At 37.1% G+C, this 20,000-nt stretch overlaps 1 protein-coding gene across 2 annotated transcripts in view; it reads left to right on the top strand.

Annotated features, from left to right (window-relative positions):
• The window catches only part of LOC144979590 (ubiquitin-associated domain-containing protein 1-like), a 28,828-nt gene that overhangs the window by 8,672 nt on the left and 156 nt on the right, over window positions 1–20,000 (top strand). For both annotated transcript variants that reach the window (XM_078926350.1, XM_078926349.1), the window contains exons 2-12: window positions 177–389; window positions 1,501–1,669; window positions 2,524–2,582; window positions 4,066–4,173; window positions 5,009–5,111; window positions 6,644–6,758; window positions 7,661–7,988; window positions 8,665–8,751; window positions 10,339–10,477; window positions 13,483–18,678; window positions 19,055–20,000. The exon at window positions 19,055–20,000 is cut by the window's right edge and continues 156 nt beyond it. In XM_078926350.1, the coding sequence (XP_078782476.1) occupies window positions 273–389; window positions 1,501–1,669; window positions 2,524–2,582; window positions 4,066–4,173; window positions 5,009–5,111; window positions 6,644–6,758; window positions 7,661–7,988; window positions 8,665–8,751; window positions 10,339–10,477; window positions 13,483–13,616 (1,359 nt within the window). In that variant the 5' untranslated portion in view covers window positions 177–272 and the 3' untranslated portion in view covers window positions 13,617–18,678; window positions 19,055–20,000. The remainder of the gene's footprint in view (window positions 1–176; window positions 390–1,500; window positions 1,670–2,523; window positions 2,583–4,065; window positions 4,174–5,008; window positions 5,112–6,643; window positions 6,759–7,660; window positions 7,989–8,664; window positions 8,752–10,338; window positions 10,478–13,482; window positions 18,679–19,054) is intronic.

Raw genomic sequence — 20,000 nt, 5'->3', positions numbered from 1 at the left:
CTAGAAACTTTCAATTTTTTTTCTCCATGAGATACTTTTATTCAAGCAGATTGCAACTTAACTTTGATGATAATAATAATGAATGACATTTTTATTTGTGTGATTTTAATTAAATAATCTCCTGTTGTGATATGATATTAAAATTAAATAAAAACAATACTATGTCAATTGTACAGGAATCATAACAAGCGGGAGAGGTCCATGAGATAGCTGTCACTCACAGCTGTGAGTCCCCCACCCTTCCTCGTCAGTCTGCAGCGTCATCTGTCCCTATGGTTGTGACTGACTCCTTCCTTTTCCCCCCTCCCACCATGATCAAGGTCAGAGTGACGAACATGACTGGTGCTGAGATGATTGTTGAGGTGAACTTGGCTTGGAAATGCCTCAAGGTGAGACTGAAATGGAAGCCAAATAAAATAACGGATTGTTTGTTTGCCTTTTGCTAGGTAGGGCCGAGAACTTTTCTCCTGTCTATCAGAATTTTATGTGAAATATTACAGTTCTTGTTGTTTGAGGATTAAGGGTATTGAGTCCAAACTGTTCTGTGTTATAATTTCATCTCTTTTTGAAGCTGTTTGTTAAGTTATTTTAAAAAAAATTATATTTTTGGGTTTAGTTCTACACTCCATAGCCTCCAACAACTGGGTGTTTATTTATTGTTTTTTATTTTGCCTCCCTCAAAGTTGATTACCAGGTATGAAAGTCAAGTGGGGTTTTGTGTGTAGAGTGCCTTTCCCAGAAACTACATCATGATCAAAGCTATCATTGTCATCTATTTAGTTACTAATATTATGTCTTGACCTTGTTGCAAGACAGCACACAAATCAGCCACCGTACTGTCATTCCAAGTCGACTATTATTCTTTCATTTTTTAACAAGCTCTTTTCCAACTTTTCATTACTCATAACATCAGAGTCAAAATGGTTAACATTTATAAAATGCCTTTCTAAAGGACACAATGTCAGGGTCAGAGTTTTGCATTTATAATCCACCATCCAGTCAGTGACCAAGCTCAATTTTATCCGGTCATTGACAAAATTTCCATTGTGAATTTTTACATCACCATCAGTGGCTTGTCTCCCTTTGTCACTGTCTCCATATGTGATGCGCTTGTGTGAACAGTGGATTGGATATATAAAGGTCTGCAGGTGTGAGGGTAACCACAGATTTTTGGATTCTGAGTGCTATTATTAAATCTAATAAGTAGTGAATAGAAAAATAAAAACTGGCAATTTTGTTGCCTAGTTGAATTTGAGGTGTGCCTTATTGTATGAATTAAGTTGTGTTACTGGTTGTTAGTCTTAAACATTACACAAAATATTAATGATATTTTATTACTAAGGTGCAGGTCACTTATGTATAACTTTTACTTACAGTCTTTTAAACAAAATCTTTATCATACCTCAGAAAGGCAAGTGAGTGATGCAATAAAATGGCAAAGTTTGTTTTCATGTTTACATCATATCTTGTTTTGTTTTTTGTTTTTTGGTTTATTTCCAGCTAAAGCTGTGCTTAGAGCCTTTACTTGACATGTCCAATGGCAGTGGTGATGCAGCGGCTGCCATTGATATGGCCAAGAACTCGGTTCAGTTTAAACTGCTTTTACTACGTACTGGAGTAACGTTGAGTGAGTACGATACACTTCAAGAATATGGGCTGAAAAATAATGGTGAGTGATGTTTACATTGATGAGGATAGTTTTTCACTGTAATGTCCTGGTTTGACCTTTAACCCACAACACGACCTAACTAGGGTCTGAATGATCATGCTGAGACTCTTTTATGGTATGCCCTCTCTTAGGAAAGGCATTTTGCATACATTATCTTTATCCTATCAGAGATGGGCACCACATTCTGAGGTACAGCAAGTTGTTGTGGTTTGAAAATTTTACGAGAACCTCGCAGACTACATGCCTTGCTTTTTTCTTTCACAATGCCATGGAATTTGTTATGCTATTTAATGATATTGGGTCAGAATCTGGGGAATCAGCTACCTGATGTCAAGAAACACTGCATGCTAGAAAAGCTTGTCTGACAATATTTCTAACAAGATTCCATATTAGGGCCTGTATCTCTGACATGGGGTGAGAGATGATGATGATGATGATAAATTGTATCTCTGACATATTACCCATTTGTTTTAAAAGTCAGTCAATCATCAAATTGTAATGTGTACCAAATTGTGAGACACCACCTCAAATGAGTGTTCTATCAGACTGATCAAACCCTGACAGGATGATTTTAAGTATAATTTATTAGATTTTGAATACTCCAATATGCTTTTGTAGAGGAAAATTAATTTAGTTTTTAAAATTGCAAACAACCCCCCATGATTCAATAATTTTTATCATTTTTACCATGAATTTTTTTTTTCCACTGTCTTTTTTCATCCTGACACAACACCGAATTTAGTGAGGCGGATTTACGATTTGTCAATTTGAATGTGTTTCTGACAAGGTAATCATTTGTTAGTATAATGTAAAAGCTTTTTTTTCTGATGGTATTATGTTTCTATTCATTTCAGATGAATTACTTTTATTGAAGCGAAGACTCATCACTCCCGTCATGGAGACTGACAGACAAGTAAGTCCATTCTCATTAACCTTGAGATATAAAAAAAACAAAGAACAAAAATAAACTAGTGCTTTTATTTAGCGCAATATCCACTAAACATGCCCAAAGCACATTTCAAGGGGTCCCTGACCAACAGTAACATGCAACATATAGAATGAGGCATGACGCCTGTTAGGCAATATTACATTTTAATGGCCTGGTGCTCATTTTACACCTGAGTATAGTGAGAGAATATGATTAAAGAGCCTTTTCCAAGGACTCAACTATGCGCCAAGCGAGGCTCGAACTCAGGACCTTCTAATCCAAAAGCGAGTGTCATACCAGAAAACCACATTGCGGCATAGTATAAACTTAATCATCTTGCATCACTTATCACTGTGAACACTGTAATCAAGCTGTCATTGTTCTTTCTGTTAGCCACCACCAGCATTGTGGGTCGTAAGCTAACAAACGCATTAAAAGGGAAATTTATTCTATTTTATTTTTCTATTTCAAAGGTATCCAACTCAAACTGTGTCAGTCTGGGAAAGGTGATTTTGAGAAAGCTGAAAAAAAAAAAAAAGAAGAAAAAAAAGTGCAGCTTCTTAAGTAACACTTGTCATGTGTAATCAGAGCTCATAACTATTCCCGCCAAATTACAGGATTGTTGTTAGTCTCTGTTGGTCACAAGGGTAGGGGACGGGTTGGGCTTTAATATAAGCTTAAAGTTTAAGAAAAATAATTTTTCTACACATGGCACTTTCACAGCTAGTGTCAGACAGAAGCCCTTAATAATTGTTTTTAAAGGAATTTGTTTACATATGTCGACTGTATATAAATATTTGAAGTGAATCATGTTTTTCCAACCTGTGTTATGTAATATGACCAAATTGCCTCCCTTATGTCATACTATTACACACTAGTATTGTGTCACAAGGCCTTGAAATGAGCAGTTTATGTCAAAGAATCACTTCAAAGAGGATTTATTTTTTCTTCTTTCAACTTTATCGGTATAATTGTATAATGAGTAACTAAAAATAATTTTCAAAATAATTTTTAATTATTTCAATGCTTCAAAACTTATGAGAAGTTGTCAACAAATACAACAATGGAAACTGTCAGAATCGTTTTCAGTTTATCGATTTTTAAATGTTTTGTTTATCTGCTCATTTAAGTTTTAAATAGATTTTTTACTTTACTGATCTTAAATATCAGAAATATTTATACTTCCTCAGCACAATAAAAATATTATCTTTATCTTTCATCACATTTTCATTAGCCCGACGAAATAAGAGACTTGTGGTATCTCATCACACTTTCATTACAAATCTCGAAATATCTTGATTCTTATTTTCAATGCTGGAATTCTAATACTTCCAATTACTTTCATATTTCTCAAATCAAGGAAATTAGTCACATTTACTCCCTTTATCATTCTGTCCATTTTATTGACTCATTTAGGCACCTCTAGTTTCTAATTAAAAACAATTCTGTGTTGATATCCCTTCCACAGAGAGAAGATCGAAAAGTCCCAGATGCTGCATCCATCAGAAAAGCTACTGAAAATCTACCCAAAAAGAACCATGACTGTCCACAGGAAGAGGCATCGTCTAATTTAGATGTATGTGTTATATATCACAGTCAATATTATGTTTTTTTTAAAATAATGTATATGAGCCATTTTAGCAACATTTATTTCTGAACCATTACAGTATCTGAATTCAAGATTGAGTTGGAGCTAAAAATAGATGTGAAATTACAGCTGTTGCTTTTACAGTATTTTGAATTTTATTTGTATTTTCTTTTCTAACCCTATATCAAGGCAGGGCAGAAGTATAGCACAACCAGTATGGTTATGTTTTATGAGAGGAATGCGTTTGTCTCCAATTCTATCCTTTAGTTATGTCCAAAACAGTGCATACTATTATAAGGACAACTTAGACGTACACAAAATTTCTCTACGATTGAATGAAAACCACAAATCACACCAATTCATGTGCACAAGCCACAGGGCTTATATGATAGTCCTTTATATTTCCGTCCTTATAATGATTATTGGATCACCAATCAAGGGAATGAATTAGACAGCACATTCACTAATTGGGAATTAACTCTCTCCTTACCGATCCTTTTCAGTATTTTCCCAAAAATGGCAGGCTTACCCAGCAGAAAAATTGCTTTTTTAAACTCAAACAATCTCTCTACAAGACAATTTTATGTTCTTACTAATTAAACAAAGATCATTGTGATGTACAAAAGAAATCAGAATAAGAAAAAAATGTATATTGTGTCGTAACAAATGTGACGATTTTGCTGTAGGTGGTAAGGAGAGGGTTAAAGCAACAACCATTATTAAACAATTGATGTACAATAATGCTACAAACATAGAAAAAAAGCAACTAGTGCAATCACTTTTAGATTTTGAGATATTGCTATGCTTTATTTTTCCTTATCAGTTTCAAAGTGAGCTTCGAAGAATTCTCATTTCCCTGATTGAAGCATCACAAAGAATTTTATTTCTCAACCCAGAAGCTGCTAAAATATTTAAACAGGCTGAAGGTAAGAATGGAATCTTGATATTCTTATAAAATTTGTTTAAATTGGTTGACTTTTCATATTTCTATACTCAGAATAGGAGAATTTCATATTCTGTGAAAAATAGCAATTTTAAGGAAAAAGCTGTTAGATATAATGGACATCATGTCAGAGCATTCGTGAAAAAGAATCTTTGTCTATTTTTAAACTTTTGCTTAAAACAAATCTGTTTCGATTTTAGTAGATGATATGAGAAGCAAGATAGGTCTGGTTTGTGTTGTGTGTTGTGTGTGTGTGTGTGTGTGTGTGTGTGTGTGTGCTTGTTTGTGTGAATGAGTATGTTTCAGCCAAAGTAATTTGTAATTTACGCGCTTAGAGTCTGGTATCTCGGTGTCTCTGAGTTATAGCGCTATATAAGTTTTCAGCATATTATTATATTATTATTATTATTATATTATTATAATTATTATTATTATATTATTATATTTATATATTATTGGTGTCTCGGAGTTATAGCGCTATATAAGTTTTCAGCATTATTATTATTATTATTATTATTATTATTATTTGTTTTCCTAGTTTCAATAAAGCAACTGATTTACAAGTTCGTGTTAAAGTTTATTTATAGTCTTTCACCAATATCATTTACATTGAGAGCATTTTAAAATAACACTACATGTATGAATAAGCAAATAAAGATATAAATTAAATCTGAATGAATAATTAAATAAGATAAGATAATGTCAAAGTGATTGTGACCGTAAGGATTAACTTGGTAAGATTTTAATACATTCTTAATGAACAAATTTGGCGTGAAGTCCATTATCCTATCACAAATATTTTACACATATTCTACCCATGCTACCAGAAAAGAAAATAATCCTTTGATGTCTATAGTTATACAGACATAAGCAGTTGCTTCCTACCATTTGGTTAAGGTACATGTCTATTGAAAAAAATTATCTGCCAGATCGAAAAGTCTCAGCAACCCAATGTCAAGAATCAAAACCAGTCAGTCTACTTGAAGGTTTTCCAGCAATTTATTTATGGGAACCCCCTATCCTTGTCTTTGTCTAAAAATAATTTCCGAGCTCCTAAAAGGCTGCACGTTTCATCTCGTATGTTATTCGTTCAGCTTTGTGGTCATGTGGTATTATACTTACGCTAAGACCTGTAGGTCCCTGGTTTGAGTAGTGCTGTGTGCAGCGCAAAGCTGATTCCTTGGAACAGAATCTTTACCCCAATTCTCTCACCACACTCTGGTGTAAAATGAGTACCTGGTTGAAAACAACATTGTCTCTGTTAAAAGAAAAATTGTTATTATAGTGCCCCATTCGTCATGTCTTGTCCTACATGTTTCTAGATTTGGGACATACTGTAAAGCGCTTTGAGCATATTGCACTGTAAAAAAGCTCTAATTTTCTTTGAAATAAAAAACAATTGCTCATTGTTTACCATTAAAAATGAAAATTGCGGAATACTAGGGGCATTGACATGAATTGCTCCTGTCTTGCAATATTTTTTCATATGTTCTCATTTTTAATTTCTCCATCCAGACATTTTGAATGAGGCCCCAGCCCGAAGAACTCGAGTGGAGGAATCGTCTGTCAAGCAGTTGACTGATATGGGATTCCCTGAGACAAGAGCCAGGAAGGCTCTGCTCTTGAATCAGTGAGCGGGGGGGGGGGGGGGGGGGGGGGGGGGAATGGGATAAAAATATTTTACTTGAGCTTATGAGTATTGATACTTGAAAGAGCAAGTAGTAGTAGTAGTAGTAGTAGTAGTAGTAGTAGTAGTAGTAGTAGTAGTAGTAATGCCTTGTTTAGTATTGGTGAGTTGATTTTTAAAAAAAGATAAAACTATTGACTATTGGTTGTTTAAAGGCAACAGTTAAGGGGAAGCTAGATGGATATATGTATCATTTTCTATGATTTAAGGGTGATGTTATTAGATGAAAAGAAGCAGGGGGCAGCGTGGCTCAGTGGTACGGTCTTTGCTTCCTACCCGAAAGGTACCGAGTTCAATCACCCACCACCGCATTGTGTGGCCTTGAACAAGTCACCCCGCCCTAGCTCACTTTGCGGCGCTGCTCTGTGGCTGACGCCTGGGTTATTCCAGTCTTCCCTTGGAATCGACCCTAAAGACAAATTTCCCCTTGGGGATGAATAAAGGGAATTTTATTTTATTTTATTTATTTATTTTCTACGAAATATTTTCATACAGGCTCTTTATGAGAAAAAATTTCAGGCATTAAAAACAATTTAACAAAGGGTATCCCTGGTAGTGGTAGTAGTAGTAGTAGTAGTAGTAATAGTAGTAGTAGTAGTAATAGTAATAGTAGTAGTAGTAGTTATGTAGTAGATAGTCGTCGCTCGTCGTCGTCGTGTCGTCGCCGTCGTCGTCGTCGTCGTCGTCAGTCGTCGTCGTGTCAGTCGTGTCGTGTAGTAGTAGTAGTAGTAGCAGCAGTAGTAGTAGTTAGCATAACTCCAAATTTTTTATGAAATGCAATCCCTTTCATTTAGAAAATACATCTTGTGCTATAGTGTTACTTTTCATTATTTTGGTCTCCACAGACAGTCAGTCCAGTCGGCCATTACATGGTTATTAGCTAATGAGGCAGACCCAGACATCGACAAACCTCTTCCTGGGATGGAGAATGACGATGATGATGATGAGGAGGAGGAGAATGGTGATGATGATGATGAGAAAGAAAATGATGATGATGATATAAGTGCAGTCAAATTGAAAGGGGACACGGCTGGTGCAACTGTCGGTCAAAGACACCAGGAGGAAGGTGCTGTGGGTGGATCTGCTGAAGCTGCAGCAGAAACTCCATGCTTTAAGAACATTCTGGACATCATTCGAGCTTTTCAAAGGAGAGAGTTCCGTCCAGATCCCAGGGTAAGCTGGGGTTATTGATGAAAGATTGTCAGAGTAGCAGTGACTAGAGTTTCTACCTGACCTCTACGTTGCCAATTTTGCCAATCTACTGATTCCACCTTGTTCTTCTCATTTTATAAAAAATTAGAGTCTTTGTCAAAACCAGGTTTGTCATCAAGGTTGTGTATATGTGCGACTATGTGGTCTTGTGGTATGACACTCGCTTTTGGATCGGAAGGTCATGGGTTCGAGCTTCGCTCGGCGCATAGTTGAGTCCTTGGAAAAGGCTCTTTACTCACATTCTCTCACGGTACTCAGGTGTAAAATGAGTACCTGACCGTTAACAGCATTGTCTTTGTCGAAAAAAAAAAATTGCATAATCGCATAACAGGTATCATGTCTCGTTCTTTATGTTACATGTTCCTGTTGGCCGGGGACCCTTTGTAGAGTGCTTTGAGCATGTTTAGTGGATATTTCGCTTTATAAAAGCTCAAGTTTCTTATGTTTTTGTTTTTATATCAGATCATGATCGTCATTTAACTAAATTAATTATACGTGTAAACCATTTGTCCAGATTATTATTATTTTCTAATTATTTATCTATTTTGAGCGGGTAGATAAAGGAAACAGTTTGACTGTTTAAGGACAACATTTGTTGATAATATCAGTAACAATCTATTTGATGTATTCTTCACAGGCATTACAGAATTTGATAGATATGGGTTTCTCTGAGAAAGATGCCATCACAGCATTGAGGAATACATGCAATAAAGAAAATCATGCTGTGAGTTTGCTTTTGCCTTTCGTTGTTGACTGGATATCAATTTACATTTTTATACCTTTGAAGTCAGGATGCAATGGCTTGTCTTTCTTTCATCAGTCTCAGTCTCTGCCTGCACACAGTTTTTTCGCATCTTTATTCAAACATTCCTTCTTTTCAAAACCTTCTTTATCTTACATTTTAAAAATCTCGGTGGTATCTTTGTCCATGGTGTTAGTTATATGTCCCTGTGGTGTAGAAGTATGTAGTTCTACTCACAACACAACCCAAGGTGAATCTGATGGTTTACTGGACAATATGCTCCTAGAAAAAGCACTGGTGTAAGGTAAAAATCGGAAAAGATGTGTATGGAAAGACAAAGCAGATTGAAAATACAAGTAAGTCATTCCTGCCCTCCCCCCCCTCCCCACTTCCTCTCAAGAGTTTTTTTTCTCATATTTTTCTTTCTTCTTTGTCTGGCACTATTTCATACACAGGTAAAAAATGAAAATATAAAATAAAATTCCCTTTATTCATTTCATGGGGGAAATTTGTCTCAAGGGTCTATTCCAAGGGCAGACTGGAATAACCCAGACGTCAGTCGCAGTGCAGCGCCACAAATTGAGCTAGAGCGAGGTGACTTGACTAGGGTTCAAAGCACAGACTGTAGCGCTGAGCCATGCTGCCTGAGCACGTCTCATCCTATGTATTGAAAATACGCCCAGAGTTTTCACAATTTTGCCGACAAAAAGGCATGGATAACTTCATCAGCCAAACATTGAGATCAGGAGGCTTTATCACAGTTTGTGCCCCTTGTCTTACAGCTGTGTTCACATATTCGTCGAAACACTGATTCAACTAACTTTTCCGGCTGGCCCGTGTTGTTCGATGAATGTGTGTTGCGTTGTATAATGATTGTTGACACTTGTAACAAATAAATTAATATTTGTGCTACCCATCTTTTCAAACTGCTATTAAGTCAGCAAGACTATCTATCTGACATTTTAATGGACTCCTCTCCTCTTTGTGTTCAATGAGGGCCTAGTGACTCAAATTAATTCATCATTAAATGGACACTTATTCGATTCCAGTGCTGTGAAGCTTTCAAATATTTTTCAAATTCTCTGTCCACTCAGTGTCCTATTCATCTGTGTTGTGAGTTCAAAAGAAGAAGGTTTTATGCACAGAGTCATAAGTTTATAATTGGAGATTATTGTTGTTTATTATTTTACAATTCCTTCTGAAAATTTTACTTTTTATTGAAAACTTCAGACGTAGGATGATTTTTTAGAAATTGCTTCTAAAGTCAGGGAGATTTGGAAAACCTTGTTTAGGACAACAATTATTTAATGAAAATTTTTGTATTGGTCTGCATTTTTTATGCATTGTTGAACATAAATGAATTTAAAATTCAAAGCTAATATAGATATAAATTAATGTTTCATGTAAAAATATGTTTTTATTCTTATTCATATAGACAAATCTTTGAGACAAGAAAACTAGTGATGTGTTTATTTTTTATTTTTGTTTTACCTCTTACCACACAATTTTTAAAGTTTATTTCATGCTATATGTCTCTGAAAGGTCTACCAATATTTTTCCTTCCCTTAGTGTGAGTGGTTATTGAGTGACCGCCAGGAGAAACCCCAGGAGTCCGATGAAGGTCTGGACGTCAACAGTCCAGTCTACAAAGCCATCATGTCACACCCTGCTGTCCAGCTGGGTCTCAATAGCCCCAAATGTCTGCTTGGTAAGAATATATTTTTTCCATTTTCTCAAAATAAAAAACAAAAAACCCCCAAAAAACATGAAGCTTTTATTTTGTGGAAAATCCATTAAATTTGCTCAAAGCGCCTTAGAAAGAGTCCCTGACCAAAAGCAATTTATGATAAGGAGAACGAGACATGATGTCTGTTAGGAGGTGATATTACAATTTTTAACAATAGAGACAGCGCTTTTAACAGCCAGGTACTCATTTTACACATGAGTACGGTGAGAGAATGTGAGTAAATAGCCTTTTCCAAGGACTCAACTTTGCGCCGAGCGAGGCTTGAACACAGGACCTTTGGAACTGAAAGCAAGTGTCATCCCACAAGACCACATAGCCGCACTGGAACAAAATCAAGCAATGTTAATCATAGTCAGTGATGGATTGATGATAGTGATCAGGGTACTCTCCCCTCCCCCCTTGGGTAAGGCTCCTTGCACATGTCACTCCACCTTAGGTGTGAATGAATAGAATAGAATTCCCTTTATTCATCCCATAAGGGAAATTTGTCTCTAGGGTCTATTCCAAGGGAAAACTGGAATAACCCAAGCGTCAGCCACAGTGCAGCGCCGCAAATTGAGCTAGGGCGAGGTGACTTGCTCAAGGCCACACAGTGCAGCGGCAGATTATTGAACGTTGTACCTTTCAAGTACGAAGCAAAGACCGTACTGCTGAGCCACACGGCATAGCTATAAATAGTGATAAATATTGTAAGAGTGCCTGACGGCCAATTATTAGTATTCAACGTGGAAATTTGATTCCATATTCCCTTCTTATAAAGCATTGTATTGTACGGCTATGAGGTCTAGTGATTTGACACTTGCCTTCAGAACGGAAGCTCTGGGGTTTGAATCCCGCTCTGAGCAGCGCATAGTTGAGTCCTTGGAAAAGGGTCTTTACTCACATTCTCTCACCGTACTCAGGTGTATAATGAGTACTTAGTCGTGAACAGAGTGTTGTCTTTGTCAGAAAAAATGCAACTTGTAATATTGCATAACAGGCGCCATGTCACGTCCTACATGTTAAGTTTTACTGTTAGCAAGGGAAGCTTTGAGCACATTTAGTGGATATTACGCAATAAAATTGCTCAAGTAAAGCACATTAAACATGATGGTAAATCTATAAATGTTCATATTAATATATTCCGTGTGAAAATTGTAGTGACAGTAGATATGTGTTTGAAAGCATGCACCTATATGGGCAATTTATACTGACATCTTGGGAGTGTTGGATGCAGTGATAGGGAGACTTTCAAAGGATAATGGGTTAAAAGACATGAGTGAGCTGCTTGGTGTGTGGAACACTATTTAAAACTATTAAAAAGAAAAAAAAAGTGGAGCTTTTTTATAGCACAATATCCACTAATCATGCTCAAAGTGCTTTGCAAAGGGTCCCTGGCCAACAGCATTACGTAACAAGTATAACAAGACATGACACCTGTTAGGCGATATTACAATTTTTTTCGGACAGAGACAACACTGTTAACGGCCAGGTACTCATTTTACACCTGAGTACGGTGAGAGAATGCGAGTAAAGAACCTTTTCCAAGGACTCAACTATGCTTTGAGTGAGACTCGAACCCAGGACCTTCTGATCCGAAAGCGAGTGTTATACCACAAGATCACATAGCTGCACAAAAGCTCTCCTCTCTTTCTCTCTTTCTTCTCTTAATTTGCAAACCACCTCTGGTGTATTATTGCAAATGTAGGTGTCTCAATGTTCTACATTTCAGGGTGTATTTGTGTGCTATAGTAATTAATTAAAAAATGAGCTTTTATAAAGCGCAATATCCACTTAATGTGCTCAAAGCGCTTTACAAGGGGTCCTTGGTCAACAGCAACATTTAACATGCCGCCTGTTAATTGATATTAAAATTTTTCGGACTAAGACAACGCTGTTAACGGCCAGGTACTCATTTTACACCTGAGTACGGTGAGGGAATGTGAGTAAAGAGCCTTTTCCAAGGACTCAACTATGCGCCGAGCGAGGCTCGAACCCAGGGCCTTCCGATCCGAAAGCGAGTGTCATACCACTAGACCACATAGCTGCAATTAGCCTATCTCTAAACTGTTCTGTGGTGATTGAATTTACCACAAACGTATAGAAGAGGGGAAGAACGACTGTTCATGGCTTTGTATTCGGGAGCGTAGCACTGTGAATCTTAGATCGTGTCCCTTAGTTCTTGATCTCATTGTTGCTCGTTTGTTGGTATTGCTTCAAGCTTCCTTCATTGTTCCAAAGTTGTCCACCGTAATGTTCGAACCATCCGTGTCAAGCTGTCAGTGGTTTTGAAATTGCCTAATGCCAAACTCGCTGCTCTCCTTTGTACCAGCTCAAGTTTATCTTTATTTCTCTACAGCAGCCTTCCCTGATCTCATATTATAATAATAATAATATTAATAATAATAATAATCATAATAATAATAATAATAATAATAATAATAATAATAATAATAATAATAATAATAATAATAATAATAATAATAATAATAATATTATTAAATAATAAAAGACTCTTATAGGGCGCACAGTATCCTCAACAATGAGGCTCTTGGCGCTTTAAATTACATCAATACAAAACAATATTTAAATCACATGACATCAAAAAAACAATGTTTTCAATGATTTCTTGAAAACAGGCAATGATTTGGATTCTAGGATGCTCTGTGGAATGAATGGTGTTCCATCCAGACGGACCAAAATGAGAAAAGGACCTTGTTCCCGCCTTTGTACGAATGCATGGGGTAGCCAAACGGGTGGTGTCATTGGAGGAATGCAAAGGTCGGGTTGTCGAATATTTCTTTAGGAGTTCTGTGAGGTAGGGAGGGTCAGTGTTTTCCAGACAACGATAAACTAGGACACATGCTCTGAAGTTGACCTTTTTCAAACAGGCAGCCAGTGTAATTCTCGAAGGGGAGTATGGCAGAGAACAAGTTTGAAAATTGAACTGCAAGAGTATTATATATTTTTTTTTCTGTTTATTTTAGCCTTCCTCCAGATGTTGGAGAATCCCATCAAGGCTGGGGCATGGCTCAACGACCCGGAGACGGGACCCCTTCTCATACAGATATCCAGGATCTACCACGCTGAGAAATTGACAACTGGGACGACTGCCAGATGATGTCATCAACCTGGTCATATGTGACCCACCATCTCAAATCGGTTTTATATCAGGATGAACTGGATGCTAAAAAAAATTATTTTGTAAACTTAAAGTAAACAGAAATTTGACATTCTAGTTTCTGTTACCTTATGAAATTAATGTTCATTTTCCTCTGTAAAACAAAAATTTAACGCAAGTTCCCATATTGTGACAATAATTTCAATTTTGAGCATCTAAATCAAGCCGACATAATACCGTTTTGAGGCAGAGGGTCACAAATTTATTATCGTTGTTTGGAGTGTAATATGTGTATTAAAATTTGATGTTTTGTTTTATTTTTCTTCTTTTCCTGGGATGGGAATTTTGCACACACAAAAAAATTCTTTGCACTTTTGGATGACCCATTGCAGGGATTTTTCTATTGGTGCAATTATTCAATCAATAATGATAAGCTAGCTAAGTCAATTAGACCATGCCATCCAAAGGGTAGCAAGTTTTACTGTTCATTTAGGGTGATAGTCAGCAGTGAAACCAAAAATCTCTTATTGTGATATTGGGATTCTATAGTATTGATAAATATAACAGGACAGTTTTTAAAATTCATATACTGATAATAAAAAAATAAAAGAATGGGTGGTTGCAATGGAAATGCATATAAACAGTTGCCATCTTGGATTTATTTTTCCTATTTTCAAACAACATTTGGCAAAAAGTAATGCATGCAGTCACGCCAAACTTTGTCTCATTAAAAAAAAAAAATACATGATTAAAATGTATTTATAAAATGAATTTTTCATATATGTTCCATGAATTATTGTTAAAGATGTCAAATTTTGACAGTAATAAATTGAACTGACATTGATTGGTTGTAGTCGAATTAAACACCCAAGATATTTTACTTTGGTAGCAGATTCAATAACCTGATTGTGCCATCTCTCAAATTTCTCAATCAAAATCTAAACTTGATGTTAATAAAATTAAATTAAAATAAATAAAATTCCCTTCATTCATCCCATAGGGGAAATTTGTCTTTAGGGTCTATTCAAAGGGAAGACTGGAATAACCCAGGCATCAGCCTCAGTGCAGCACCGGAAACTGAGTTTGGGCGAGGTGACTTACTCAAGGCCACACAGCACAGCAGGTATTCGAACTTGATACCTTTTGGGTACAAAGCAAAGACTGTACTGCTGAGCCACGCTGCCCCATTAAGGATCAGGTTCACGATGCCTGGCTGATGCCATGGGTAGACCCGTCAACTGGAAAATTGTAAAATTTGTTATTTTTAGGAGAATAAAATTTGTATCGCTATCATTATCTTTAAAAATCTACAATTTACCCTCACAAGGATTAAATAACACTTCAAAATAATGTTTAATATGTTCTGTGGCATCAACTTTCATTTTGAATATGTTTTAATGAAGTAGAGAGGCTTTTGAAGGTCTGAAATTGTAGCCAAAATGTCATAATTCTATTAATTTGTCGTAATAGCAGGAAGGTATGTGATAGGTTATACATGACAAGGTATGCGATAGGTTATACATGACATGGTATGCGATAGGTTATACATGACATGGTATGCGATAGGTTATACATGACATTGTATCAGTATTTAGGAAAACATTTGTTTTATATTAATGTGTTATCTCTTATTTTATATTATTGAGCTAGCTATTGACTCTTGGTGCAATAAAAATGTGTGTTTGTTTGACTTGGTGATGACGTGTGTTACATGGATATATATGATTTAGGAAAAAAAAGGAAAATTATAATAGAGAAATTTTGTTGATGAAAAAATTCATTTAAATAAATATGCTAACTTTATTTTTTTCTCTGTTAGAAAATTGCGGCTGAACGAATTATTGATACTAGAATTTTCTGGGATTTTTTTGTTTGTTTTGCTTTAATGTAATTTTCATCATGAGATTTTCAATTTTTTTTTTTTTTTTTTGTAGAACTCAGGCCTTTACTTTTTTTTGTTGTTGCTTTTTTAAAAGATATGTGATGAGAAAGAATATTATTATTGAGTAAAATTTCCTTTCTGATACAAATTTAGTTAAAATTAATTTAAAGCAGTAGGCACCACTGTTTCAGTCTATTTGTGATATGTTATTTTAATTTCAATCCCATTTTACATTTTTGGGCAGAAAACTAATACTTATATGTATCGGTTACTAACAATGAGCCTCAATTTGTCCCAAAAATTCTAAATTCCGAGAGCTTAAAGAATTCTCAGGTTTAAAATAAATTTGACATCTTGGGAATGATGCTATGGTCGTTTTAATGTCAAGATAGAATTTCATTATAATTGTAGTAGTTCTTCAGAACCATTGGGCCTATGGAGCCAGAGTTTACCATGGTTTCTATCCTTTGGATAGGATGCTAGTCTATTACAAAGTACTTTCCACCAGGTTTAACTGCGGAGTGGACCGGAGGAATCAGACAAAATCTCGACTGCACCCGGAATAATCTCAGTTCCTTTGCGTGTGAAGCGAGTGCTCTTCCAACTGAGCAATAGGGACCCCTACATTATAGTGGAATATATCTCAGTTCCTTTGCGTGTGAAGCGAGTGCTCTTCCAACTGAGCAATAGGGACCCCTACATTATAGTGGAATATATCTCAGTTCCTTTGCGTGTGAAGCGAGTGCTCTTCCAACTGAGCAATAGGGACCCCTACATTATAGTGGAATATATCTCAGTTCCTTTGCGTGTGAAGCGAGTGCTCTTCCAACTGAGCAATAGGGACCCCTACATTATAGTGGAATATATCTCAGTTCCTTTGCGTGTGAAGCGAGTGCTCTTCCAACTGAGCAATAGGGACCCCTACATTATAGTGGAATATATCTCAGTTCCTTTGCGTGTGAAGCGAGTGCTCTTCCAACTGAGCAATAGGGACCCCTACATTATAGTGGAATATATCTCAGTTCCTTTGCGTGTGAAGCGAGTGCTCTTCCAACTGAGCAATAGGGACCCCTACATTATAGTGGAATATATCTCAGTTCCTTTGCGTGTGAAGCGAGTGCTCTTCCAACTGAGCAATAGGGACCCCTACATTATAGTGGAATATATCTCAGTTCCTTTGCGTGTGAAGCGAGTGCTCTTCCAACTGAGCAATAGGGACCCCTACATTATAGTGGAATATATCTCAGTTCCTTTGCGTGTGAAGCGAGTGCTCTTCCAACTGAGCAATAGGGACCCCTACATTATAGTGGAATATATCTCAGTTCCTTTGCGTGTGAAGCGAGTGCTCTTCCAACTGAGCAATAGGGACCCCTACATTATAGTGGAATATATCTCAGCTCCTTTGCGTGTGAAGCGAGTGCTCTTCCAACTGAGCAATAGGGACCCCTACATTATAGTGGAATATATCTCAGTTCCTTTGCGTGTGAAGCGAGTGCTCTTCCAACTGAGCAATAGGGACCCCTACATTATAGTGGAATATATCTCAGTTCCTTTGCGTGTGAAGCGAGTGCTCTTCCAACTGAGCAATAGGGACCCCTACATTATAGTGGAATATATCTCAGTTCCTTTGCGTGTGAAGCGAGTGCTCTTCCAACTGAGCAATAGGGACCCCTACATTATAGTGGAATATATCTCAGTTCCTTTGCGTGTGAAGCGAGTGCTCTTCCAACTGAGCAATAGGGACCCCTACATTATAGTGGAATATATCTCAGTTCCTTTGCGTGTGAAGCGAGTGCTCTTCCAACTGAGCAATAGGGACCCCTACATTATAGTGGAATATATCTCAGTTCCTTTGCGTGTGAAGCGAGTGCTCTTCCAACTGAGCAATAGGGACCCCTACATTATAGTGGAATATATCTCAGTTCCTTTGCGTGTGAAGCGAGTGCTCTTCCAACTGAGCAATAGGGACCCCTACATTATAGTGGAATATATCTCAGTTCCTTTGCGTGTGAAGCGAGTGCTCTTCCAACTGAGCAATAGGGACCCCTACATTATAGTGGAATATATCTCAGTTCCTTTGCGTGTGAAGCGAGTGCTCTTCCAACTGAGCAATAGGGACCCCTACATTATAGTGGAATATATCTCAGTTCCTTTGCGTGTGAAGCGAGTGCTCTTCCAACTGAGCAATAGGGACCCTACATTATAGTGGAATATATCTCAGTTCCTTTGCGTGTGAAGCGAGTGCTCTTCCAACTGAGCAATAGGGACCCCTACATTATAGTGGAATATATCTCAGTTCCTTTGCGTGTGAAGCGAGTGCTCTTCCAACTGAGCAATAGGGACCCCTACATTATAGTGGAATATATCTCAGCTCCTTTGCGTGTGAAGCGAGTGCTCTTCCAACTGAGCAATAGGGACCCCTACATTATAGTGGAATATATCTCAGTTCCTTTGCGTGTGAAGCGAGTGCTCTTCCAACTGAGCAATAGGGACCCCTACATTATAGTGGAATATATCTCAGTTCCTTTGCGTGTGAAGCGAGTGCTCTTCCAACTGAGCAATAGGGACCCCTACATTATAGTGGAATATATCTCAGTTCCTTTGCGTGTGAAGCGAGTGCTCTTCCAACTGAGCAATAGGGACCCCTACATTATAGTGGAATATATCTCAGTTCCTTTGCGTGTGAAGCGAGTGCTCTTCCAACTGAGCAATAGGGACCCCTACATTATAGTGGAATATATCTCAGTTCCTTTGCGTGTGAAGCGAGTGCTCTTCCAACTGAGCAATAGGGACCCCTACATTATAGTGGAATATATCTCAGTTCCTTTGCGTGTGAAGCGAGTGCTCTTCCAACTGAGCAATAGGGACCCCTACATTATAGTGGAATATATCTCAGTTCCTTTGCGTGTGAAGCGAGTGCTCTTCCAACTGAGCAATAGGGACCCCTACATTATAGTGGAATATATCTCAGTTCCTTTGCGTGTGAAGCGAGTGCTCTTCCAACTGAGCAATAGGGACCCCTACATTATAGTGGAATATATCTCAGTTCCTTTGCGTGTGAAGCGAGTGCTCTTCCAACTGAGCAATAGGGACCCCTACATTATAGTGGAATATATCTCAGTTCCTTTGCGTGTGAAGCGAGTGCTCTTCCAACTGAGCAATAGGGACCCCTACATTATAGTGGAATATATCTCAGTTCCTTTGCGTGTGAAGCGAGTGCTCTTCCAACTGAGCAATAGGGACCCCTACATTATAGTGGAATATATCTCAGTTCCTTTGCGTGTGAAGCGAGTGCTCTTCCAACTGAGCAATAGGGACCCCTACATTATAGTGGAATATATCTCAGTTCCTTTGCGTGTGAAGCGAGTGCTCTTCCAACTGAGCAATAGGGACCCCTACATTATAGTGGAATATATCTCAGTTCCTTTGCGTGTGAAGCGAGTGCTCTTCCAACTGAGCAATAGGGACCCCTACATTATAGTGGAATATATCTCAGTTCCTTTGCGTGTGAAGCGAGTGCTCTTCCAACTGAGCAATAGGGACCCCTACATTATAGTTGTAATATCTCCCATTATTATTTATCTGATAGCAGCAAGCAGACCCGACTGTTTCCATCTAAAAAGCATCAACAGCGATATTGAAGTTAAAGTTGTATCTCTGTGTGGATCTGTCATTTATATGGACTTAATCGCTGCTGCACAGATTTCTGAGTGCTGAATTTAATCGCGTTTGGATTAATTTTTTTCCCCAATCAATTCAGACTTTCTATAACAAAATTATAGAGGGCAGTTGGTCAAGATGTGACCCTCATAATGTAGAAATGAATTTCACAAATATAGTTGAAAATCAGACATTTTTTGTTGGCACAAATTTTCCCCTGGAAATTCAGATTTTTATCCCTCCAAAATTTACAGATCTTTTTTTTTTAACTGGTTGCATATTGAAGATCTGCCTGAGACTCTTGTTTAGCTGAAAGTGGACAAGATAGAAGTCAATTTATTTAGAATAAAGTTAAATTCCACTTGTAAAAGTTTAATAATAATAATTTCCTCTGACTTTTTGTCTCGGATGGGGGTCAGGTGAACTTTGGATTTATTTTCTGACCACCCTGTCCACCCAGGAGTGATTGGGTGGCTGGGTCTGTGAGATATGGCGTAAAGTACTTTGCAATAGACTAGTGCCCTATCCAAAGAGTAGCAAGCAATTGCTATTGTACATTTATGTAGGCCCAATGTCTCTGAAGGACTCATTTTTATGTCAGATGTTTTATATTTGATACAATATTGTGTAACGGCTTTTTGAATGTATTGTTGTTATATAATCAAATAGATGATTTGAATAATAAATGTGACCCACTACCTCAGGTGTAATATGTCACGGTGGACTATTATCTACTTACTGAAAATTGAACATTTAGTAATGAAATATAAGTAATGGGTTAAATTATTATTTTTATCGAGGAGAAAAAATAATGTGAATAACTGAAATTTCTTGTCATTGAT

The sequence above is a fragment of the Berghia stephanieae genome, chromosome 9, assembly GCF_034508935.2.
Source record: "Berghia stephanieae isolate SIO BIC M18660-M18661 chromosome 9, UCSD_Bste_1.3, whole genome shotgun sequence".
Classification (NCBI taxonomy): Eukaryota; Metazoa; Mollusca; class Gastropoda; order Nudibranchia; family Aeolidiidae; genus Berghia; species Berghia stephanieae.
The sequence above is the reverse complement of the archived record's forward strand: the minus strand, read 5'-3'. Positions and strand labels throughout refer to the sequence as shown.